We start from the raw sequence: 26,401 nt of genomic DNA, 5'->3' as shown, positions 1-26,401 counted from the left end.
ACCTGACCTTCCTTGTCTCAGGTATCTTAGTTATGCAGATGGAGCCCTTCTTGTCTAAGGTAACCCATTAGTAGGGACCTGACCTTCCTTGTCTCAGGTATCTTAGTTATGCAGATGGAGCCCTTCTTGTCTAAGGTAACCCATTAGTAGGGACCTGACCTTCCTTGTCTCAGGTATCTTAGTTATGCAGATGGAGCCCTTCTTGTCTAAGGTAACCCATTAGTAGGGACCTGACCTTCCTTGTCTCAGGTATCTTAGTTATGCAGATGGAGCCCTTCTTGTCTAAGGTAACCCATTAGTAGGGACCTGACCTTCCTTGTCTCAGGTATCTTAGTTATGCAGATGGAGCCCTTCTTGTCTAAGGTAACCCATTAGTAGGGACCTGACCTTCCTTGTCTCAGGTATCTTAGTTATGCAGATGGAGCCCTTCTTGTCTAAGGTAACCCATTAGTAGGGACCTGACCTTCCTTGTCTCAGGTATCTTAGTTATGCAGATGGAGCCCTTCTTGTCTAAGGTAACCCATTAGTAGGGACCTGACCTTCCTTGTCTCAGGTATCTTAGTTATGCAGATGGAGCCCTTCTTGTCTAAGGTAACCCATTAGTAGGGACCTGACCTTCCTTGTCTCAGGTATCTTAGTTATGCAGATGGAGCCCTTCTTGTCTAAGGTAACCCATTAGTAGGGACCTGACCTTCCTTGTCTCAGGTATCTTAGTTATGCAGACGGAGCCCTTCTTGTCTAAGGTAACCCATAAAGAGGCTCCATGCGCTCTTGTCCCAGGTATCTAAGTAGGGGTGCTCCAACTTTCGTTACTGTTTTTTGGCTAATTCAGCAGCAAATCTCCATTTTTTTATTTCTAACGTAACCAGCTAAATAAGTTGTCATTGCTGGATTCTAGACAAAATGAAACTCTGTTACAAATACTTTCCAAGTGCCTCGGTGACTGCTTCCCTATAATGTTAGTATGGCTTTCAAATTCTACAGGATTTCGTCTAAAATCATGTTGTCACAATCCTTCCTTCCCTGAATAAAAAGAATCAGTCCTCTCAGCTGAACTAGTGCTACAAGACTGGTCTCAAACGCTTAACTTCAGCAATGCAGCCTCTGCACTTTCTACCTTTTACAGTGTTATTTCAGCTATACAGGACAGTCATCTTACTAGAATGAGACCAAAACATTACAGCATTCCCTAACTATTTTGCTAATTGAAACAAATAAAATCACAAAACAGAACTTGGTGTTATTGTAAACTTAGCCCATACAAAGAAGATAAAAGATTCTGTACAAGAGTCTAATAAACTACAAGACAACATAGATCTTCTTAGTCCAGTTGCGCTTATTTTCAAATTTCTGTTAATAACCAGCATTGTCCCTCCAGACTGAAATGCATGCTTATATTTCTATTTCCCAAAATACCTACAGTAATCTCTGTCACTGACCACCACCTAATAGTCAGTGTCTGTGCTTTAACAAAACTTCTAGAAAGGCTGATCTGGGAGAAGTTAATGGCTTACGTACACAAATATTACATGTCACAGAACAACAGTATACTTTCAGACCCAAATGTAGAAACTAATGGACATTTATACTCTTACCAAGCAACTTTACAACAAATATGGATGACAGCCTTTGAAAAGGGGTCATTTTCTTGGATTTATTTTTTTATTATAAAAGGTAAAAACTTGTGGCCTGTTTCAGGAAGTGATAGTTTGGTTTGCTGAATAGTTGGGCAACTGAATATTTGGTGTCATAGACAAAAACATAATATGGCTGTTTTTCATTCAGGAAATATAACCGTTAGGTGTCTGTTTCATAATTTTATTAATCTGTCTCTGTTTATAAATGATCACCCATAGGATATCCCAATCTTGCACTTTCTTTTATGTCATTAACATCATAATTACTGCTTGTCACAAGTCCTTTGTTATAATGAACAAAAAATGTAATGTGGATTTCTGTGTTCTTTGGAAGTAGCTTAAAGAAAATTTATTAAATGCAAATTTACAAAAAAAAAACATTATTTGTGAAATGCCAGATAGTTGCTACAACCCAGCTGCCAATAATAAGAGACCCTACAAGAACCCCACTTCGAACTGTAGTAGATCAGAATCTTTCATCTCATACACATACAGAAGTACATGTGCAAAAATTCCTTACTAGAACAAAGGTAGCACATAAAATATCTAATCTGCTCCTTTTCTGATGCACTTAAAGCAATCGACATGAAACTTATGTTTCCCAAGTAAGTGTAACATAACACAAACAGATGGCCTTACATCTCCCTACTCATTGAAAGGTAACATCAATAGCTGGTTCTTACATATCTCCCCCAGTGTAAGGTAACACCAACAGGTGGACATTACATGTCCTTCGTCAGTGCAAGGTAACTGTGACACCCACCCATTGGACCAGTAATCAAGGAGCCTCATTCCTCATCACTGGCAACAGTGGGGGATGTACACTGGGAGGATAGCAAGTGCACACACACTATTCCCAGAAACAGCTCTCTGCATCAAGTGCAATTTCCTTTAAGAGCACACAGAGACGACAGTCAGTCCAGGGCTGGCTTCTCACTCTTTCTCCATATCCCCAGTAAGACTCCCCACTGGCACAGCTATAGAGCTGAGTCCTTAGCCAGGGCTCCAAGCCAAGTCCTCCAACACTGTCTCTGTTCCCACCAGCGCTTTGTGTCCCTGCCCAAGTAGCTGACACACACACTCTTGGAGATTTGTTTCATACACACACACACACACACACACACACACACACACACACACACACACCTGGGTAACGCTGGCAGATGTTTACTACCTATGCCCCCTTCTGCCCAGATTATGAGGTAGTTTTCACTGCCACCAGAACCCCTTATCAGCTACTTTAAGGCCCTTAACAAAAGGTGCCCAGTCTTACTGTGTAATATTAATATTAACACAAATGGTACTTTGACCAAGAGCAAGGCTATTAGGAGTGGTCCACACAGAGTCACCAAATAAATATGCAAGTACTCTCAAAACTTAAGTAACTCTACACAGATCAGCCACAATGAAAAGTTTAAATATATTTAATAATACACAATAAAATAACAAGACAATACTAAATATATATTCACAGTGACATCAGAGTGAAAAAAAACACAGGAAATATTTAAAACAACATTGCAGAACAGTCTCAAATAAATAAAGAAAAAATATATAAACTAAGCTTTATTGTATTCCTGACTGAATCTAAGAGAATTACTATAATCTAAGAACTTACTAATAGTGCAAGACAGATGTGGTGAATGGATCTTCTAGTTGCTGTCAGGTCCAAGACAGAATACAGAATGCCATGTGTCACTAAGAGACTTCTCAAATTAATATCTTTTATTTATTTATTTTACAATTTGTTGACCGGGCTAGTCCAACTGGATACATGTCCATTTTCAGTGGAGGCCCGGGGAGAAAGGCTCCAGTTACACAGCATAATAAAAATTAACAAAAACATTCTATAACATTTAGATTTTACATTTGTAGCAATAGACATTTTAAAAAAATATCTCAAATATTACTGCTGGGATAGCGTGCAGAATGACATAATTTCTTGTCATCTGACTCTAGTTCACAGATGAAATCCCCACTGCTGGAAGCTGGCAGTATTTAGCAGCTACCTGTGAAAATACATAGACCTCAGATCTTTGGCAGATACTGGAGGTCATAAAACAATTACACTCCTTCATGTTTTCAGAGATAGTAATTAGGTCACTCCAAAGACAAAACAGAAAGCTTCTCAGCACAGACTCTGTGCCTCTAGCAGCAATGAAAACTGAAAGATACCATATTTTATTGCGTAGTCTATAAAGTAATTTAATTTCAGCTGTTTTCCTAAAATTTGCCAGACTGAAGGTAACCTCCTGTATTCCAGTTTCCACTATTAAAATATATATGTTTAGACTGTTACCATTGTGCATGTACATTTCTGTTCTCTTCCAGCAGGCCACACTGTGGATGCATTTCAAACACAAACACTTTATAAAATAACTTTTCAACACACATGTCTGTACGAACAAGTTTGATATACACATGACATACAGTTCTCACACAGTTGTAACACAAACATCTTAGATAAATCATGCTGATATTTACAAAAACATATAATTATTTGCAAAATTCTAGATAGCTGTGCTGGCAGTATCTCCCTTCATCACACTTCTCCCCCCCTTCGAAGACTCAAGCTAGGTTTTCAAGTGACCCTTGAGAAACATTGCTTGAGAGATATGAGCCTATATGAGAATACCTTACCCCATTCCCTGTCTTGAGATTCCATCTGCCTTGGCATTGCTGACCCCAGTACAGTGCTGCACTATTATATCATATGCCTGCGACCCTAGGCTCCAACGCAGTATCTTGGGATTTTGCTGTCTGGCTTGCTGTAGCCAAAGCTCCCCCTCAGATTCCTCCTACCTTCTACTGCAAATACTCAGCACCGGGGCCTCTCTATTATGGTAAGGTTTCATCTTGTTAACATGGTACAGTTTGTGCCCCTGCCTCCTGCCTAGCAGTTCTGCCATGTAGTTAGCATCACTAACCTTCCTTACCACTTTGAAGGGTCCCTCCCAAGCTGCCTGCAGCTTGTTGTGTCTGACAGGAATGAGAACCATAACCTGCTGCCCCCATACCAGACCTTTTTCTGCTGTTGGGCTTCTGCCAGGTTCTCCTCAGCCAAGCCCATGAGTTCTCTGAGCCTTGTCCTGAGGTTTAGTACATATGCCACAACAGACTCCTTGTGGGATTCAGACTCACTCTCCTACTCATTGCAAATCAAATCTAGAGGTTCCCTCACCCTATGTCCATAGAGCAACTAAAAGGGTAAAAATCCTGTGGATTCCTAGGGCACCTGTCTGTAAGCAAACAACAGATGGGGCAGATATTTGTCCCACCCCCTCTTAAACTGGCCTGCAAATGCCTGTAACATGGTCTTTAGTGTAAGAGTTTAACTTCTCCACCAGACCATTAGTTTGGGGATGGTGGGTGTGATCTTTAGGTCCTTCACCCCACAGCACTCCCACAGACAATCCAGAAGGTCTGACATGAAATTGGCACCTCTGTCAGTCAGTATTTCTTTTGGGAAACCTACCATGCTGAAAATCTCTAACAAAACATTTGCCAACTTTTCTGCCTTGATGGAGGAGAGAACCAACACCTTAGAGTATTTGGTAGCATAATCTACTACCACTAGGGTATACTTCTTCCCTGTGGAACTTGAGGTATGCAGAGGTCCCACAATATCCATAGATCTCCTCTGAAATGTCTCTTCAATTACAGGCAAAGGCATCAAAGGAGCTTTGACCTTGTCTCCTGCCATGCCTACATTTTGGCACTGCTCATAGGTCCTGCAGTACCCTGTTACATCTCTGGAAATCCCAGGCCAATAAAAGTTCTGCATAATATGTCTCTTGCTACGCTTTATTCCCATATGACCTGCAAAGGGAATGTCATGGGCTATTGCTAGAAGTGCCAGATGGTAGGGTCTGGACAGTACCAACTGCTGAATTACCTCGCCCTCTAGCCCTCCCTCAGGGGTCCACTCTCTATATAGTAACCCTTTGTCCCAGTATAAAGATTTTCCTTTTCCTTGAGACTCAGGCACCTCCCTGGCTATCTCCTTCAAGTCTTGTAATGTAGGTTCTGAGAGCTGATCCTGTCTCAAATCTCTCTCTTTGTAACCCTTCCTATCTCCCCTTCCACAGGAAGTCTGGTATCCTCTGACAGCGGTGTCTCACTTTCAGCCAGGGTACTGCTACTCACATCTGCCCTTGCAGTCACTGTATCCAAGGGAACATCAGTATCCCCCCAGAAGCTGTGGCTCTCCTTCAGTCTCACTGTTACAGGGTAGCTCCCTCTCTAAAGTAACCACCTTACCAGTCCTGGCTTCAAGTGTGTGGTCTGTCTGGGTCCTCCCCAGGCTACCAGACCTACATGATTGTCTCCAAGCCTGAGTGCATGTAACTGCGTGCACACAGTGTACTGCAGTATCAAAATCATTTCCTATCAGAACATCTGCAGGGATATCCTCAAACGCACAAACTTGCTGGCTTTGTTTTCAACCCTCCCAGTCAAGGTAAACCCTAGCCAAAGGTATTTGGAATGGGGTCCCTCCTAAAGCTCTGACTGGAGTAGACTGCCCAAGCAAGTAGTGCTCATCTTTACCCATTGCAGGTTTCACAATGGTTAGGTCAGAGGTTGTGTCTCTCTTAGCAGTGGCCTGTTTCCTATCTACAAAGACAGGATATAACCTCTTGTGGTAGTTTGGTACCCTTGTTGTCTCCAGACAACTTATCACTGGCATTCTGGCATTCCCATTTACTGGCTCCCCTACCTTTTGTTTCCAACCTTGCCTCTGTGGACATCTATATGCTACAGGGCCTTACTGGTTACATTTAAAACATTTAACCCTTGATCCTGGCCATGTACCTGAACTGGTGGCTTTCTATGTTATTGGTGGACTCTGTTGGGGTGGTTTAGACTGCCCACCTTGGGTTGTCTTAGACCCATGTGCAGCACTGGGTATCCCTTTCCTGTGCAATGATGCCCTGCTTGCTAGGTATAGGTTTCCCTTTTTTCTAACTCATCTGCAGTATTGCATTCCCTATCTGCCAACCATATCCTCATGTCCTCAGGCAAAGTGCTAAAGGCTTGTTCCCTCACCAAAAGGTCTGCCAGCCCTTCAAAAGTGGTGACCTGACATCCACTCACCCACCTATGAAAAAAGTAATTAACTCAGTAACATATTCAAACACACTTTCATCTGCCTTGGATCTACGCTCACAAAACTTTTTTTTCTCTAAGCTTCAGGTGTTAATTTACAACACTCTAACAAACAATTTTAACCATATTATAATTTATGCAATCAGTATCAGACAATTTAAAAACAGCAGTTACAGCTTTACCATGGAGTAACTGGGTCAGGAACCATAGCCAGCGCCTTTGGTCAACATTATACTGTTTACAAACCTTTTCAAACATATGAATAAAACTATCAAAATGATCATCCTCTGTAAATTGTAGAAGAAATGTACTGACCTTTGTTACTTCTGGGGTATGGCTACTCCCTTCTCCATTACCTCCATGACCCTGGTGAACAGTCAGCATTTCCTTTTCATGTTACCTCTGCCTCTCATTTTCTTCAGCCTCCAAACACCGCGGTCTCTCTGCTGATTCTATTTCCAAATGTTTGGCCTTCAGTTCAAGTCTCCTTAACTCCAGACAGATTTTTAAGTCCTCTGTGGAAAAATTGAACTGTCATTTTTCTGATAGTTGTACATCCCCAAGGCCAGTCTCGTTGTCCTCCTGGTTGCTGGTCTGTGATGCAGCTGTGGTTAAGGCTGCAATCATTTCTGCTTTAGTCAGGTTGGCATGCTCCAGTCCTTTGGCTTGGTACATCTCAGCCAACTGATTCCTTGTCAGCTTGCCACAATCCTCTGCTGATATGCTTGCATGCTCTCCCTGACAAACTAAGCTAACAAAAAATAAATAAAACTATTGTGATATGAAACTATGAATGTCTACCATGTCACTGCTTGAGAGTACAAACATCTTCTTTTGTGACCATTGTTTACAGGCTACAGGAGTTCAATATCCATACCACTGAATCCCAATATGTGATGTGGAGATCCCACCACTGCCACCAATAATGTGGCACCCACCCACTGGACCAGTAATCAAGGAACCTCAATCCTCACCACTAGCAACACTGGGGGGTTTACACTGGGAGGATAGCAAGTGTGCACACAGTATATCCAGATGCAGGTCTCTGCATCAAGTGCAGTTTACCTTAAGAGCACACAGAGACCACAGTCAGTCTGGGGCCAGCCTCTCACTCTTTCTCCAGACCACAGTAAGACCCTCCACTGGCACAGCTATAGAGTTGAATCCATAGCCAGGGCCCCAAGCCAAGTCCTCAAACACTCTCGCTCTCTGTACAACCAGTGCTTCATGTCCCTGCCCAAGTACCTGACACAGACACTCTTAGAGATTTGTTTTACACACACACACATACCTGAGAAAGGCTGGTACTGGCTTACTAGCTATGCCTGCTTCTGCCCAGACTACATGGTAGTTTTCACTGCTACTAGAACCCCTTAACAGCTACTTTAAGGCCCTTAACAAAGGGTGTTCAGTCTTACTTTGTAATATTAATATTAATACAAATAGTAGTTTGGCCAAGAGCAAGGCTATTAGGAGTGGCTCATACAGTGTCACCAAATAAATATGCAAGTACTCTCAAAACTTAAGTATCTCTACATAGATCAGCCACAAAGAAAAGTTGAGATATATTTTATAATAAATAATAAAAGAACAAGACAATACTACATATATATTCACAGTGACAGAAGAGTTCAAAACCATAGGAAATATTTAAAACAACATTGCACGACAGTCAAATAAATAAAGAAAAACATCTAAACTAAACTTTACTATATTCTTGACTGAATCTAAGAGAATAACTATAATGAATACCACCAGGATGAAAAGAGGCAGCTGACCACTTTGTAGAAAATCAATTTATTTAGCGCTTCTGTCCTTAGTAAAAGAACTTCATCAGAATACTGCAAACACACACAGCTCCATCTTTTATACCCAGCATGCTGTTGGTGTTAATTAAACAGTTAAAAAATGAACATCTTAAAGGGCTATGTCTCAAACGTTCCACATATATACAAACATTCATGCCACTATCTACCCTGGATTAAATGTGAATATATCAATCAGTCCTGTCTTAAGATGAAAAGCAGCCTTAGTTTTATAAGTATTTCATGTTTTTAACAATTTGGCATGATGAAATTAATGTTTGTATATATGTGGAAAGTTTGGGACATAGCCCTTTAAGATGTTAATTTTTTAACTATTTAATTAAAATCAGCAGCATGCTGGGTATAAAAGATGGTACTGTGTGTGTTCTCAGTATTCTGATAAAGGGCTTTTACTAAGGATGAAAGCGCTAAATAAATGGATTTTTTTACAAAGTGGTCAGCTGCCACCTTTCATCCTGGTGGTATTCTTTACAAGTTTGTGGTTCCTGTTTTATTAGATTTACTGTAATCTAACAACTTACTAATAGAGCAAGGCAGATGCGGTGAATGGATCTTCTAGTTGTTGTCATGTCCAAGACAGAATACAGAATGCCGTCTCACAAAGAGACTTCTCAAATTAATATCTCAAATATTACTCCTGGGATAGCTTGTCATCTGACTCCAGTTCACAGATGAAACCCCCACTGCTGGAAGCTGGCAGTATTTAGCATCTACCTGTGAAAATACATAGACCTCAGATCTTTGGTTGATGCTGGAAGTCATAAAACAATTACACTCCTTCATGCTTTCAGAGGTAGTAATTAGTTCACTCCAAAGAAATACAGAAAGCTTCTCAGCACAGACTATGTGTCTCTAGCTGCAATTAAAACTGAAATATACCATCTTTTATTGCATAGCCTATAAAATAATTTAATTTCAGCTATTTTCCTAACATTTGCTGGACTAAAGTTAACCTCCTGTATTCCAGTTTCCACTTTTAAAGTATATACATTTAGACAGTTACAATAGTGCATGTACATTTCTGTTCTCTTTCAGCAAGGCACACTGTGGTGCATTTCAAACACAAACACTTTATAAAATACCTTTTCAACACACATGTCTGTATGAATCAGTTTGATATACGCATGGCATATAGTTCTAATACAGTTATAACACAGACATCTTATATAAATCATCTTGATATTCACAAATGACATATAATTATTTACAAAATTCCAGATAGCTGTGCTGGCAGTATCTCCCTTCATCACAGTAACACCTGCAACTGGGCCTTCCATCCCCCTACTCATTGAAAGGACACACTAACAGCTGGGCCTTACATCTCCCTACTCAGCATAAGGTAACACCAGCAAGTATGCTATACAACTTCTCAGTCAATGTAAGGTAGCACCAGCAACTGGGCCTTACATCTCCCGAGTCAGAGTAAGCTAACATCAAAGCTGAACTCTACATGTCTCTCCTCACTGTAAGGTAAGACCAACAATTAAACCCTACATTTCCCCAGTCAGTTTAAGGCAACACCAACAGCTGGACCTTATATCTTCTTACTGTGTGTAAGGTAATATCAGCAGCTGAGCCCTACATGTATGCACTTAGTGTCAGGTAGTACCAGCACCTGACCCTTACATCTCCCCAGTCAGTATAAGGTAATAGCAACAGCTGGACCTTAAATCTCCTCAGTCAGTGTAAGGTAACACCTGCAGCTGGGCCTTACATCTCCCCACTAAGTCGAAGGTAACATCAGCAGCTGAGGCCTACATGTCTGCACTTAGTGTGAGATAATAACACACATAGGCCTTTTTCCCTGGTCAGGGTAAGTTAATAACTATGGCTGGGTCTTACATTTCCCCAGTGCAAGGTAACATCAACAGCTGAGCTCCAGGCATCTGTTCTCAGTGTAAGGTAACACCAACAGATAAACCCTACATCTCTCCAGACAGTTTAAGGCAACAGCTGGACCTTATAGGTCCGTTCTCTGTGTAAGGTAACATCAACAGCTGGGTCTTGCATCTCCCTACTCAGTGTAAGGCAACACCAGCAAGTAGGTCATGTAACTACCAGTCAGTGTAAGGTAGCACCAACAACTGGGGCTTACATCTCCCCAGTCAGTCTAAGGTAATATCAGTATCTGAGCCCAAAATATCTGCACTCAGTGTCTAGTAATGCTAACACCTAGATCTTACATATTCCCAGTCAGTCTAAGGTAGTACCAGCAGCTGAATCCTACATTTCCCCAGCCAGGCAACACCAACACCTGGGCAGTCAGTGTGAGCAACACCAACACATCAGCCTTATATCTCTCCACTCAGTGTAAAGTAGCAGCAACAGCTGGGCGTTACATCTGCCCAGTCAGTGTGAGCAACACCAACACATGGGCCTTATATCTCCCCACTCAATGTAAGTTAGCACCAATGCCTGGGCCTTACATCTGCCCAGTCAGTGTGAGCAACACCAACACATGGGCCTTATATGTGTCCACTCAGTGTAAAGTAGCACTAACAACTGGTCCTAACATCTCCACATTCGGTATAATGTAATACCAACTGCTGGATCTTAAAATTCCACAAGTGATGTGAGTTAAGTCCAACAGCTTCAACTGGCATCACTGCAGGCTATGGATTCCTTAACAGATGGTCCCTATGTGTCTAGGTCAACTTTAGAATGTCATTCTAATCTAACTTGTCTAACGCAGCTGTTAGATCTTACTTTACCTGTGTGTAAGCATCTCCTGGTGCTGAGATCTAACTTATTTTATGTAATGCAGTACACAAATGTTGAACATAGACTTACTGTGACTGAAAACTTCTTTTACAGACATAAGGGACACACAGTTCTACAGTATTTCCTGTCAACTGCATGACATATCTACATCTCCAAGCCATTACAGAGGATGGCTGCTGGGTTTCTGTCTAGAGTGCTGTGCTGTTTCTTGTTGATCCCTTAGAAGCAGTTTAATCAGAGTTCCCATTCATCTGGATTTAATAATTCAAGTTTCTAAACCATTTCCCCCCAAAGTGACCATTAGATAAGGGCATAATGTTATGATTTTGGTGTAAAATGATTTGACTAGACAGATAAATTCACTAGTAAAAGAGAGAGTAGTTTTACATTTCCAGGTTTTAGTTATAACTTTCCTAGCAATAGCTATTTGTAATACTGGAATAATGTCTGGGATTGTGGCATTGAACAAAATCACGGAATCTGTAACAGTACAATTAACTGACCACAATGCTTGGCAAAAGCTTCTAAAATCAGTCCAGAAAGATGACACTATGTTACATTCTATGATCATATGAGATTTCTTGAGCTTTAACCTTTTAAGTTGTTCACGACTCTGTTATTTAAAATACTGTGGTTTTGTTTCTCTACTTGACGTGTTTGTGTTTTCTAGGATCCAGAGCGTGAAATCAAAAAAATTGCAAGATTTCTTGGGAAGGATTTGCAGCCTGAAACTATTAGCAAGATTGTACACCATACCTCATTTGACAAAATGAAGGAAAATCCAATGGTTAATGGACTTGACATACCTGACTTTATTTTTGACACCAGCGTATCAACCTTCTTGAGGAAAGGTACTTAAAGCATGTGCTTAGACAGCAAACATTGCAAGCAGTATTACTGAAGTGGAAAAAGCAAGTTTTACAGTCTGACAGCAGACAAGGATTGCTTGTCCAATCTACTCTGACAAATCTTCTTTCTATTGGCTAAGCTACAGATCATGTGAAACCAGTAGGTTATTTCTTCACCCCCCCCCCCTTTTAAGAACTGCCTGATGTCTGTTCCTCACATTTTTTCATGTCCTCTGATGATTATTGAATCCTATCCTCCTGGCCACTGTGTTATGTATTTTCTCCCTTGAGATGAGAGTCCTGAGGTCCATGTATTCCTCCAGGGTGAGAACTGTGTGAAAAGGGAGCTGGAGCTTTTATCTGCATGTTGGTGATTGGGTTCTACCATTAAGCTGATTCTCATGATGGCTTGTAACACCTTGTATGGCTGCACACACAGGGCATAGGCATCCTACCACATGCACCAACCCCCCTTGTAAATAGTGCATTACTGCAGTGTAACCTCACTGCACTTGCTGTTGTGAGTGATACACTTGTACTCCTGCCAGTGTTGCCAATTTAGCAAGCTAAGCTACCACCCTCACCCCAGGATGGGTGAACAGGTGTCAGTCACTAACCTCCATCTGGCCCATTCGGGGTTCATGCCACTAATCAAATATGGGTCATTTGTGACAGATTCAGGGCTTCATCCCTCCATGCCACAGGACTAGGCTTCTACCTTATGTTCTGAATTTGATCCTGCTAACTCACCATGAAGGCTAGCCTTTTGAATCATCTGTATTGAAACCTTAGATTGTGTTCTCTTGTTCTTATATCTTTCCTGAAGTATGATTAAATGTGGTATCCATTTTGACACTCTAGATTGTCTTAAGGTACTGACAAGTCTGTATCATATCTCCATCTTCCTTCTTGGTGAAACAATGAGCAGAGACATTGATTCCTAGCTGAGTGTAACTGCAGTGAGATTGGCACCTAGTAGTAGCCAGGTGGTACAGATCTGATGAGCCACTACCATTCATTATTCTTGGCAAACTTAATTCTGTCTTTTCACTAGATTAGCCGCCATCAACCTATCAGCCTACGTACTTCATTCATAAATCTTCAGGTGGTTCTGTAGTATTTCCTGTCTAAAACCTGAGTGCTACATCCAGCCCTTGTCCTCCAGTCTGGCAACATGGTTCAAAACTCTGCTCTAACCCCATCTGCTGCCAGTTTGATCATATTTAGTGTTATAAGGCAGTGTGACAATTTGTGAGAAAGTACAGTTGTGTAAAATCTTACCATAACAGTATATGTCTTTACATTCACCGCTACAGTATTCAGAGGAGGAAACAGCAGAGCCCTCCAAGAAGCCATGAAGAATGTCATCAGCAAAACCAGCTCTTGCCGTGGAGATACCATCCACCTGGAAATGTTTCGTAAAGATATGCACAGAAGTCCAGGTAGCAGCTTCAATAATAGAATTAGCACCTAAGCCTTTGAAAAAGGCTCCAGAAGAAGCCATAGCTCTAGTGAAATGAGCCTTTACAGAAGAAGGAAGGCTCTCACCATAAAAAGTGTAACAAAGGAAATAGCCTTTGAAATCCAAGTGGAAATAGTTTGCTTGGAAACAGCCAATCTAAAGACCTAGGATGAAAGGATCCAAACAAATGATCAGATTTTCTGATAGCTTTAGTCTATGCATGTCTGAGATATGCAGCACCCTCTCACTGTCAGATTGTGAAGAGGGGAAAAAAGTAGGCAAATTAAGACTAAGTGACAACTCATTAAGCACCCTAGGCATAAAAGAAGGGTTAGTCCAAGTACTCAAGGGCACCCTGTCCTCATGGGATATCAAAAAAGGTTGGCAATCCAGAAGGGCTTGCAACTCAGACACCCATCTAGCAGATGTAAGACCTAACAAAAGAACTGTCTTCCAAGAACAATATTGCAAGGAAGCGGAAACAGCAAGCTCAAAAGCAGCCTGAGTCAGTTTCTCCAGAATGAAATTAAGATCCTAGGGAGGAGGAACAGGCTTCCTGGGAGGTCTAATAGTAAGGACACCTTTAAGAAATTGCTTAAACTCAAATCTAGGAGCTAAAGCAGAAGATAAAGGCAGCCAAGCAGAAACAGCTGATAAGTGGGCCTTAATAGAAGAACAGGCCAAACCAGCATTGAGCAACTCACACAAATAAGAGAGAACCAAAGGAACATCCACAATAAGTGGGTCCAGGTTATGAGACAGACACCAAATAGAAAACCTCTTCCATGTAGATAATTAGGATTTCCTAGTAGTAGGTTTCTTGGCCTCCTGCAGGACCTGCAGCACATCCTCAGAAGAAAAGGTCTCTATGAGGAATCAAAACCTTATCATCCACAGTGTCAGTTGAAGTGTGGACAGGTGGAGATGGATGAGAGATCCCTTGTCTTGTGTGAGTAGATCCCCCCTATGAGGTAATGTTTGCTGACTGCTCTTGACTAGATGCAGAAGTAGAGGGAACCAGTGATGTCACAGCCAAAATGGAGGCACCAACAAATTTTGGCAGCATCCTGTTGAATCCTGAACAGGACTTTTAGAATGGCAGAAAACAGATGTAGGCAAACAGACTGATGGTTAGAAATAGCACTTGGGCTGGAAGAGAAAGAAGTTCTGACAATGGTACACCTGAATGTCACCTTTATGCCCTATGCTACATGAGGAGTGTTTGTGTGAAGTTCAATGTACCTTAAAGCAATGGAAGGCTTTGGCAGACTGGCTGGATGTTGGGCTTCCATGGCAGGGAATCCCATACGTGATGAATACTGCAGAAGCGAATGTAAAGACATCAAACTGTTCATTGCATCTACCACTTAATACTACAACCAGTGAGAGATGTAAATGTTTAAGAAATATGGAAGCAAACCTGTCATTACTCCACATCAACAATATCATGTCAGTCACAACACCCTACTAAGTCCATGACTTGAAGCTGTAAAGAAAAAATTGCCAAAGCCTCCTGGCACACAATCTAAAAGATCTGAGCCTTCCGCACACAATGGGACACCTATGCCTTCCCTACTTCCACATACTGTATTTCCACATGAATCACCCGAGAGTCACCAGGAAAGCAGGCCTAAGCCTGTAAAGCCCACTACATTTGCTATCACATGGGGAAATGTCTTTGTCATAGGTGACCCTATAGTTAGAAATTGAGACTATACACTCACCCGACTGGATATGAACAGAGTATCTGTAAGTTGTTCTTTCAGTGCAAGGATCCATGATGTCAAAAGGGTGGTGCATGTGGACTTGAGTGACCTGAGATGCTGCACCCAGGTGGATATGCAGAGAGGCATTATGGGTACATGTGGAAGTGAATGACCTGAGGTGCTCCATCCAGGTGGATAAGCAAAGAGAGACATGATGGGTACATGTGGGAGTGAGTGACCTGAAATGCTCCACCCAGACAGATATGCATAGAGGCATGATGGAACTTACTATGTATATGCCAGATGTAGGAAAGACACTGGTCTTGTGTAGCATCTTGTCTTTACCAAGAATGATGCCCAGATACCTAAACAAGATACTTGACTTTAACAATTGGCTAAGTGGTTGTTATTCATGTCAGGGATCTAATATGTACGACCTGAGATGAGAGAGTAGATAAGAGTTCCTGTTTCAGGCAGGGATAGCTTGTACCTCTCAGACTAAGGCTTCTGCAAACTGGCTAAAGCCTTGGCTGCCTCCATAATGCCGTTTTTAGGCAGTCTCCCTACTGGACATTCCTGCATAGCAAACTCAAATCCAAACTCATGATGGCACTATCGAATGCTAGAAGTCTAAACAGAAAGATGCCAGAACTTGAGGACCTCCTCAGCTTAAACACATTTATATCTGTGTAGTTACTGAAACATAGTTTCAGTCTAATGACAGAACTCTGTCTATACCAGGGTTTGGCACTGGTCAAGCCTTTAAGTCCTTGGGTAACTCTAGGGGTATATCTGTAGCAGAAATATGATTACTTCACCTCAGATTACAACAACAATGGGACCAAACCAGTGTACTGTGTAACTTGTTTATTAAGTGCTTAAAATAAATTAAAAGTAGGACTGAGCGCTTTCATCTTTACAATGTACAAGACGTCATCAGAGTGGTATTCTGCTGTAAGAACGGGCTAAATACACCAGACCTGTAACCAATCAAATCTCACATATTTACATATTTTAAATGATGTCATTCAGGAGTGATTAAAACAGTAATACAAAACTGATGTGTGTGACTGATTCAAATTCATTTACAAAGTAAACTTAGAAAATATATGTGCAACCTATTTAAATAGTTTAAAAAACAAGTTTAAAAATGAATAAATGACATTTTAAAATATAATTTAAATTAAATATGTAATATAAAATTCAGACAGTGCATTATACTATAGCTACCTTCCTCTTACAAATACTAAGCAAGGAAACAGTATAATTAATTCTGGGGTAGTCGAGGCATTGAGCCTCACCTGCCAAGTTAATTCTTTAAATTCAAGAAGGGTTTCAAAATCCCAGCAAAAGTTTGAGACAACCACCTTGTCTATAACAGAAAATAAAAATGTCTTAAAAGCCAAGTACCCAAGGGTGTGTCTATACAAAGCATAAGCAGTTTTCTTTTTTTCTGATATCATAGACATGTTCATGGAGTTATTCCTTGACATGTTCGTGGAGTTGTTCCTTGACATGTTCATGGAGTTATTCCTTGACATGTTCATGGAGTTGTTCCTTGACATGTTCATGGAGTTATTCCTTGACATGTTCGTGGAGTTATTCCTTGACATGTTCGTGGAGTTGTTCCTTGACATGTTCATGGAGTTGTTCCTTGACATGTTCGTGGAGTTGTTCCTTGACATGTTCATGGAGTTATTCCTTGACATGTTCGTGGAGTTGTTCCTTGACATGTTCATGGAGGTGTTCCTTGACATGTTCGTGGAGTTGTTCCTTGACATGTTCATGGAGTTGTTCCTTGACATGTTCGTGGAGTTGTTCCTTGACATGTTCGTGGAGTTGTTCCTTGACATGTTCGTGGAGTTGTTCCTTGACATGTTCATGGAGTTGTTCCTTGACATGTTCGTGGAGTCCTTCCTTTAATTTTCTTATCGTCTTTCCCGTGTATAAAGCATTACAGGAGCTGCATGTGGCAACATAGAATATGTGGGAGGTGTTGCAATTACACCTTCCAGGGCAGGGGATGGTTCTTACAAAGTTATACTGTCCAGAAGGACAAGGCTCTCTATTCGTCCCCACCAGCAAATCAGAAAACAGCTTACTCTACCTATTCAGGCATGTCCAAAGGGCAGTTTCCGGTGTACTCTCCAGTCCAACTGGTGAATCTGGGCATTTTGAGGCAATGTTACAACTGCCTCATGTACACAGACAACCCTCTCCTCCTACCACCAAACACTAATATATGCGAGAGATGCAATTATGCAGCCAAACTGGAGGCAAAACTCTCTCAACCCAAGACTGAAACTGACAGTCAAGAGGAGAAGGGAAATACCTGCAACACACCACCAGTTCCACATAGACCTAATAAACTAACACCGGCAAATAACACACATGAATACATGAAAACATACTCGGAGGCTCTAAATAAAAATCTGCAAAAGCAACAGAGACCTCCAAAGCAGACATCCAAGCAACCTCCACACCCCATCACCAACCATGAAACACATACTTCACAAAACCAGTGTGCCATGCAATCACAGCCCTTAATGCAAAATAACATACCCAACACACTAGTAATAGGGGACTCTATAGTCAGGCACACTGATGTCCCACTCACTAGACTGGACAAGGAGAAGGTTACAGTTAGCTGCCTGTCAGGTGCCAGGATCTGCCACATAACACAAGCACTCAGGTCACTCCAGAACAAGTACAAATATGACTCTGTCATTGTCCATGTTGGTGTGAATGACCTGAGATGTACCTCCCTGGACTACATGAAAAGAGACATAGAAGAGCTCTCTGATCATGTAGCCCAGGCCAGTATGACCCGGACCCTGAGTAGCATCTTGCCCTCACCAAGAATGATGCCACAGTATAAAGAAAAATGATCAATTTCAACAATTGGCTAAGTTTCTGGTGTCATTCAAAGGGGATCCAGTATCTGTCCATCTGGGATGACATGCTCGACAAGCCACATTGATTCACAAGAGATGGCTTACACCTGTCACCCTTAGGCTTTTGAATACTGGCCAAGGCTCTTGCCACCCCCATAGTGCCTTTTTTAGGCAAGGCTCAAAAGACAAGCTCACCACCATAAATAGCACAAGTAACCAAAAACTGAGGGTAATGCTACTCAACGCCAGAAGTCTAAACCTCAAAATGCATGTACTCGAGGCACTCCTCAGTATGGAGAATATCGACATCTGTGCAGTAACAGAAACCTGGTTTAAGGCTCCTGAGAGCACCCCAGCACTACTAGGCTATAACTCATACCATACCTTTCAGCCACAGAACCAGGACTGAAACACAAAAGGTGGGGGTGTATCCATATTTATCAAGGATACCCACACCTCCAGGTTAGTGGTGCAGCATAATGCATCAGAGATCATCCATGTGCAACTAACAATGGGCAAAACTGCAATCCAAATTGTAGCTTGCTACAGATCACCAACCATGGCCCAGGACCCCCATTTTGCATTTCTGTAGACACTGGGAAATATGAAGGTCCTACCAAACACCCTAATACTGGGTGATTTCAATTACCCAAACATAAACTGGGAGAACTACTCAAGTACTAACTCCCTTGCCCAACGCTTCCTAGAATTTATAAACTCGAACGCCCTGGATCAACTGGTCAACACCCCCACCAGAGGGAACAACATACTGGACCTGGTCATCACCAACATGGGTGACCGGTGTTCCACATTGGAGGTCAACTCCTCGCTGGTTAGATCAGACCATAGACTAATCACTTTGGATATCCACATTCCACCCCCACCTCCAATTAAGGAAACCACTGTGCAAAACTTTTCTAAAGCAAACTTCACATTACTTAAGACCAAGGTGGAAAGGTTCACAGCCCCCATGCTAAAGGACAATGCTGTCCAAGCTGCTGAAACCTTTATAAAGGCACTCTATGAGCATCTTCAGGAATGTATGGATCGTGCTATCCCAAGTAAAACCAAGACTCACTCCTCCAAGCAAAGGAAACCAGTCTGGTGGACCCCTGCCATAAATAAGCTATACAAAAGAAGGAGGAAACTAGTACAGAAAAGAGTAAAATCCCAAGAAGGGAAGACATCCCTGATCAGTATCAGCAAGAAACTATGATCCCTCATTAAATCATCCAAGGCTAGTTTCAAAAGAAAAATTGTCAATGACTCCAAAGATAACCACAAAGCGTTCTTTAGCTATGTCAACAACCTAAGTGGAAACTCTGAGATCTGCTCTGAGTTAGTGCAGAATGGCACAAAATACACTGAACCGACTGATATTACCAACATTCTGGCAGACAGGTTTAGTGCAAACTTCAGCCCCCCCCTCACCCCCTAAAGGGCCCATAACCATCCCAGAAGAATGTAGGGCCCCATCAATCCCTGACACATAGGTTAAAACAACCCTATCCAAAGTCAAAAACACAGCTTCAATGGGACCGGATGGTGTCCCAGGCTGTGTCTTACAAGAGCTCCAAAATGAACTAAATCCTCACCTAAACACACTGTTCAAACTCAGCCTCTCTACAGGCTACGTACCCACAGAGTGGTGCACAGCAACAGTTATCCCACTCCACAAAGGTGGAGCCACAACAGACCCCGGGAACTATTGCCCTATAAGCCTGACTAGCCTGGTCTGCAAGGCTATGGAACGCATCATCATGGAACTCATTAACAGAGACATTGGGAACCTCCAAACCTTGGAACCTACCCAGTTTGACTTTGTTAAGGGCAGATCATGCCTCCTAAACCTGGCGGACATCTTTGAGACAGTTACCAAGGCTTTAGACAAGGGAAAGGAGGTCCACACAGCCTACCTAGGCCTCACAAAGGCTTTCGACACCATTCCCCATTTTAGTATTATAGAGAAGATCACCAGCTTGAACATAAACCCCTACGTCCCAAGATGGGTTGCAAACTGGCTCATGGCTAGAACCCACATAGCTAGAGTTGCAGGCTCCACATTCAACTCTAAATGGGTTACAAGTGGCATCCCACCAGGAATCAGTCCTAGGACCCCTCCTGTTCGGTATATACTTCTCTGAGGTACAGGTAAACATAGGAGGACTATGGCTGACCAAGTTCACATATGACTGCAAACTAGGGGCCATAACTGATTCTCTGGCTGATACAGACATCCTCCAGATGGGTCTCACTGAGACGGAAACCTGGTGTCAAAATCATGGCCTCAAGCTAAATGCCAAAAAGTGCATAGTCATCCCCTTTGGAAAAAACAAAGTACCCTCGAACTACCACATAGGTGGTAGTCCCTTAAATACAGAAAATGTAATAAGGGATCTGGGGACCCAAGTAGATAGCAATCTCTCCTTTGATAATCATATTGCCAAGGTGGTTAGAAAATCCTTCTATGTGGCCCACCTAATCACAAAAGGGTTCGCATCTAGAACAAAAGAGGTTATTGTGCCTCTCTACTCATCACTCAATATACCCATCATAGAATACAATGCCCCATTTGGGATGTACCTTACAAGACACCTGCAACAGCTGGAAAGACCACAAAAATACCTCACCAAGAAGATTACTGGCCTCAAACAGATGCCCTATGCAGCCCGACTCAAGGAACTCCATCTGTACTCGGTTGCATACCGCTTACTCAGAGGTGTTCTTTGCCTGACATACAAGGCCATGACCAACTCAGAATTGATGGACATGCTCCACCTAAAAAAAAATAAATCCTGGAGAGACATGCGCTCTAGAGATATGAGCCTCACAACGGTAAATAGGACATGCTGAAGGGATACATTCCTGTCCCAGAGACTCCCAATGCTTTGGAACAGGATTCTAATATACATCAGGCAGAGCCCCTCACTAACACTCTTCAAGAGAAACCTTGACGGGTGGATGGGAAACAGAAAATTTACCTCGGGGATCACTGCAGTGGCTCTGCTGGACAGTGGCGCAGGGAACTAATGGCTCTGCTGGACAGAGGCACAGGGAACTAATCTAAGGGGGTGGCGAAAGCCAACACATTCTGGCTAGGCTTATAAATGCCCTTTGGCATATTGCCTAGTACTTACCCATGAACCTATGAACCTAAAACAAATGGTCCTTCATTTATAAACCTGCACATCTGGCAAGATCCACACTTCCGTATCTCCCCCTGACCCAACACTGTTTTTTGTCGCTAGTCTTTGATTCCAAAAGGACCTTAATATTTTTGCCTTTTGAATAAACAATCATGAGGCAGCACCTAAACACAGTTTTATTACATCAGGAAATATGATATCCCAGTTCAACCTAACTGAATTAGTGTATTGAAAAACATCCTTACTGTACAGAACTGAATGTATCATGTGTCTGGTTAGGTACATACTGAAGGGGGCATTATACTCTATGATGGATCTGATGAGGGCCTAGTTCATTTGTATGATGACCTCTCTGGACCCAGATGCCATATGCACTTGCTTATAATGAGTTCCAAGATCCCTGACTAGTGAATCAACCTTTAAGGGTGTTTTATTGATGACATAGTTATCCAGGGGCAGACTTCCCAAAAGGTGCTATAATGCATTTCTTGCTGTTGTGTTTTAAGCCACGGCTTTGGTACCAACTGTTTTTCTGTATTAGACTTCCCTGAAGGGTGTTCTCATCTTAAGGGGATTCAATGACTACTCCAAATTTGTAGTCATCTCCTAACTTCGTCACCCAAAGGTCTTTGACATTGGCTTTGATGTCTGAGAAATAGAAACCAAAGATAAGTGGGCCCAGTATAGAGCCCTGAGGGACTCCATTGGTGACCGGCCTCTTTGTGGAGGTGGCCTCACCGATTCTAACCTCCTGGGTCCTATCAGTGAGCCAGCCAACTATCCAGTGTGTTATAGAGAAGTTTATGCCTAGTTCTGTAAGTCTGTTGACAATGCCAGAGTGGCGTAGTGTATCAAATGCTTTAGCCAAATTTAGGTAGGCAATATACACCACCTTAGTAACCTTTTCAAAGAAGTCTACTAAATTCAGTAAGCATGACCTTCCTTTGAGAAAACAAACTGGGATGGATCCAGTGTCTGGAATGTCCTTGTTGATATTTTTCATGATAATTATTTCCTTGTCTTTGCAAATAAGACTAGTCAGACTAATGGGCCTGTAGTTTCCAAGATCTGTTGAAGGGCCTCCCTTATGAAGGGGATGACCGTTGCAGTCCTCTATTCATATGGCACAAAGACTGCTTTAAGACTATAGTTAAATAATGACACCAGGGGTCCTGATTAGTCATATTTTAGACTATTAAGGAGGCATCCTGGCATGTTATCAGGGTCTGTTGAAGCAGTGCTCTTGGCTTTAGTGATTTCAGCCAGTAGATGCTCACTACGTATAGCTGGAGGGGTTGTGTTTGGGGCTATTTTGAGGTGAGGGTTGGGGTAAGAGGGGAAATAAAGCTGGAACTGAATTTGTCCACTAAGGTTTTCTATATCACCAGCTGCAGTGAATGTGGCACCATTAACCACCAGTTCAATACATTGCTGTGTGCTCCTTTTGAGGTTTCTGACATAGCTGTAGAAGACCTTATGGTTATCTTTCACCTGAGAGGATATCTTAACCTCAAAGTTGTTTTTGCTTGACCTAATTAGCTCTCTTAGTTGCCTATTTTCCTTGATAAGAGAGTTTCTATCTTTATGGAAATTGCCCTTCCTGATTTTTGCCATATTTGTTTTCATTTTGTTGTATATCCTGTTTAATTTGGGATGCCACCAGGTCGGTTTGTTTCTACAACTAGTCCTGGTCTTACATATAGTAGGTATAACAGCCTCTGTGTAGTTATTGACATGGCTGTGGAGTTGATTTTGATTTCAAAGGAGACAGTTTTATGGTTGGACCTTACAAGGAAGGATGAGAAATGGGGGGGGGGGGTGCAGCATTCTCCCATATCTGCAAGCATGAGGTCCAGTATGTTAGAGCAAGTAGTGGGTGTATTCACTATTTGGCCAAAGATGTTTGTATTTATGATGTCCAGGAATCTCTGTACCTTAGGCTTTTCAGGCTGTGTAGGGTTCTATAGTGGGGTAATTAAAGTCTCCCATGAGCAGGGTGTTAGGTTGGATGGTAAATGTCTCCAGTGGGTTCTAGTATGCATTATGAGCTTCTTGGGACATGGAGAGTGACCTTAAGCTGGCTAGGATATGGTACAAGATCTTGTCTATGGTGATCTGCACATGGATGAACTCCAGCATGTCATCCTGTTTGACAGCCCTAGATAGCACATTTGGCTCTATTTCGGCATGCTGCTTGAATCACCATTCAGACTATAACTTTGGTTTCTTCAGCAGGTGTGTGTGTGCGTGTGTGCGTGTGTGCGTGTGTGCGTGTGTGCGTGTGTGCGTGTGTGTGTGTGTGTGTGTGTGTGTGTGGGTGTGTGGGTGTGTGGGTGTGTGTGTGTGTGTGTGTGTGTGTGTGTGTGTGTGTGTGTGTGTGTGTGTGTGTGTGTGTGTGTGTATGTATGTTTATCTGTTTGTATGTGCCTGTGCATGGCAGGGTGATTTTGTGTGTTTTAATGAGATAACTCCTAAAAGAAATGAGAGGGTCAAACAGGAGGCTAAATTTTGTGTGTTTTACTGAAGCAGCTACAAAATGCAACTCTGTTAAATTCTAGCCCTTATCAATGCTGTGCAAGCTTCTGCACTTAGGATGAATGTTTTCTTTTCTCTATTGTCACATATCAGTGCTACTGTTTATTTAAAATATATACATGCCCCATATCACATGACTGTAGTCAGTTCTAATCCTGCAGCAGGTATCCTCAGCTGATAATAAATGGTTGTAGATAGCTATCATCTCTGCTATAAATGACCACACTAGCATCAGTTTACTGCTTACTAACATGACTTAAGGAGATCAACACAGAGGTGCTTTTCTTTATAATGAATACTGTATTTTTATTACATTTTATATACACATATTACATTTCTTATTTAATCACTGTACTTTTATTGTACTTTTATCGTAGTTATAGTATCCTGTAACATTAATGGTCAGAACATCTCATGCGATCACAAAAACTACACCAATTAACTTGCAGTTGAGTAACTACAATTCTAAAATGAATAGCAGAAAAGAATTTCAGCTATTATACAAGTCTGTTGATAAGTTACAATAATACGAGAATTTACACAATATTTCTCCATTTCTTGCATAAGTCATTTGGGTGCTTCTCAGGTTCATTTATCCATTGTCAATTGCTGTACAAATGTATCAGCAATGGACACCATATTATACACTTAATTAGTAGTCATAACACAGACAAATAATGTACACCATATTATACACCTAATTAGTAGTCATAACACAGACAAATGATGTACAGCATATTATACACCTAATAAGTAGTCATAACACAGACAAATCACGTAAACCATATTATACAACTAATTAGTAGTCATAACACAGACAAATAATGTACACCATATTATACACCTAATTAGTAGTCATAACACAGACAAATAACGTACACCATATTATTCACCTAATTAGTAGTCATAACACAGGCAAATAACGTACACCATATCATACACCTAATTAGTAGTCATAACACAGACAAATAACGTACACCATATTATTCACCTAATTAGTAGTCATAACACAGACAAATAATGTACACCATATTATACACCTAATTAGTAGTCATAACACAGGCAAATAATATACGCCATATTATACACCTAATTAGTAGTCACAACACAGACAAACAATTTACACCATATTATACACCTAATTAGTAGTCATAACAGACAAATAACATACACCATATTATACACCTAATAAGTAGTCATAACACAGACAAATAACGTACTCTGTGTTATACACCTAATTAGTAGTCATAACACAGACAAATAATGTACACCATATTATATACCTAATTAGTAGTCATAACACAGACAAATAATGTACACCATAGTATACACCTAATTAGTAGTCATAACACAAATAACGTACACCATATTATACACCTAATTAGTAGTCATAACACAAATAACGTACACCATATTATATACCTAATTAGTAGTCATAACACAGACAAATAATGTACACCATATTATACACCTAATTAGTAGTCATAACACAGACAAATGATGTACAGCATATTATACACCTAATAAGTAGTCATAACACAGACAAATAATGTACTCTGTGTTATACACCTAATTAGTAGTCATAACAGACAAATAATGTACACCATATTATACACCTAATTAGTAGTCATAACACAGACAAATAATATACGCCATATTATACACCTAATTAGTAGTCACAACACAGACAAACAATTTACACCATATTATACACCTAATTAGTAGTCATAACAGACAAATAACATACACCATATTATACACCTAATTAGTAGTCATAACACAGACAAATAACGTACACCATATTATTCACCTAATTAGTAGTCATAACACAGACAAATAATGTACACCATATTATACACCTAATTAGTAGTCATAACACAGGCAAATAATATACGCCATATTATACACCTAATTAGTAGTCACAATACAGACAAACAATTTACACCATATTATACACCTAATTAGTAGTCATAACAGACAAATAACATACACCATATTATACACCTAATAAGTAGTCATAACACAGACAAATAACGTACTCTGTGTTATACACCTAATTAGTAGTCATAACACAGACAAATAATGTACACCATATTATATACCTAATTAGTAGTCATAACACAGACAAATAATGTACACCATAGTATACACCTAATTAGTAGTCATAACACAAATAACGTACACCATATTATATACCTAATTAGTAGTCATAACACAGACAAATAATGTACACCATATTATACACCTAATTAGTAGTCATAACACAGACAAATGATGTACAGCATATTATACACCTAATAAGTAGTCATAACACAGACAAATAATGTACTCTGTGTTATACACCTAATTAGTAGTCATAACAGACAAATAATGTACACCATATTATACACCTAATTAGTAGTCATAACACAGACAAATAATATACGCCATATTATACACCTAATTAGTAGTCACAACACAGACAAACAATTTACACCATATTATACACCTAATTAGTAGTCATAACAGACAAATAACATA

General features: G+C 41.0%; 1 protein-coding gene across 1 annotated transcript in view; it reads left to right on the top strand.

Moving 5' to 3' along the window:
* Nucleotides 1-26,401, top strand: part of LOC122814090 (sulfotransferase 1C1-like) — a 198,196-nt gene that overhangs the window by 168,547 nt on the left and 3,248 nt on the right. The window contains exon 7 of the mRNA XM_044086700.1: nt 11,961-12,141. Coding sequence (XP_043942635.1) covers nt 11,961-12,141 — 181 coding nt within the window. The remainder of the gene's footprint in view (nt 1-11,960; nt 12,142-26,401) is intronic.

Source organism: Protopterus annectens, chromosome 10.part0 (assembly GCF_019279795.1).
Source record: "Protopterus annectens isolate FY-2018-M chromosome 10.part0, PAN1.0, whole genome shotgun sequence".
NCBI lineage: Eukaryota > Metazoa > Chordata > Ceratodontiformes > Protopteridae > Protopterus > Protopterus annectens.
This window is presented reverse-complemented; position numbering and strand designations above follow the sequence as displayed.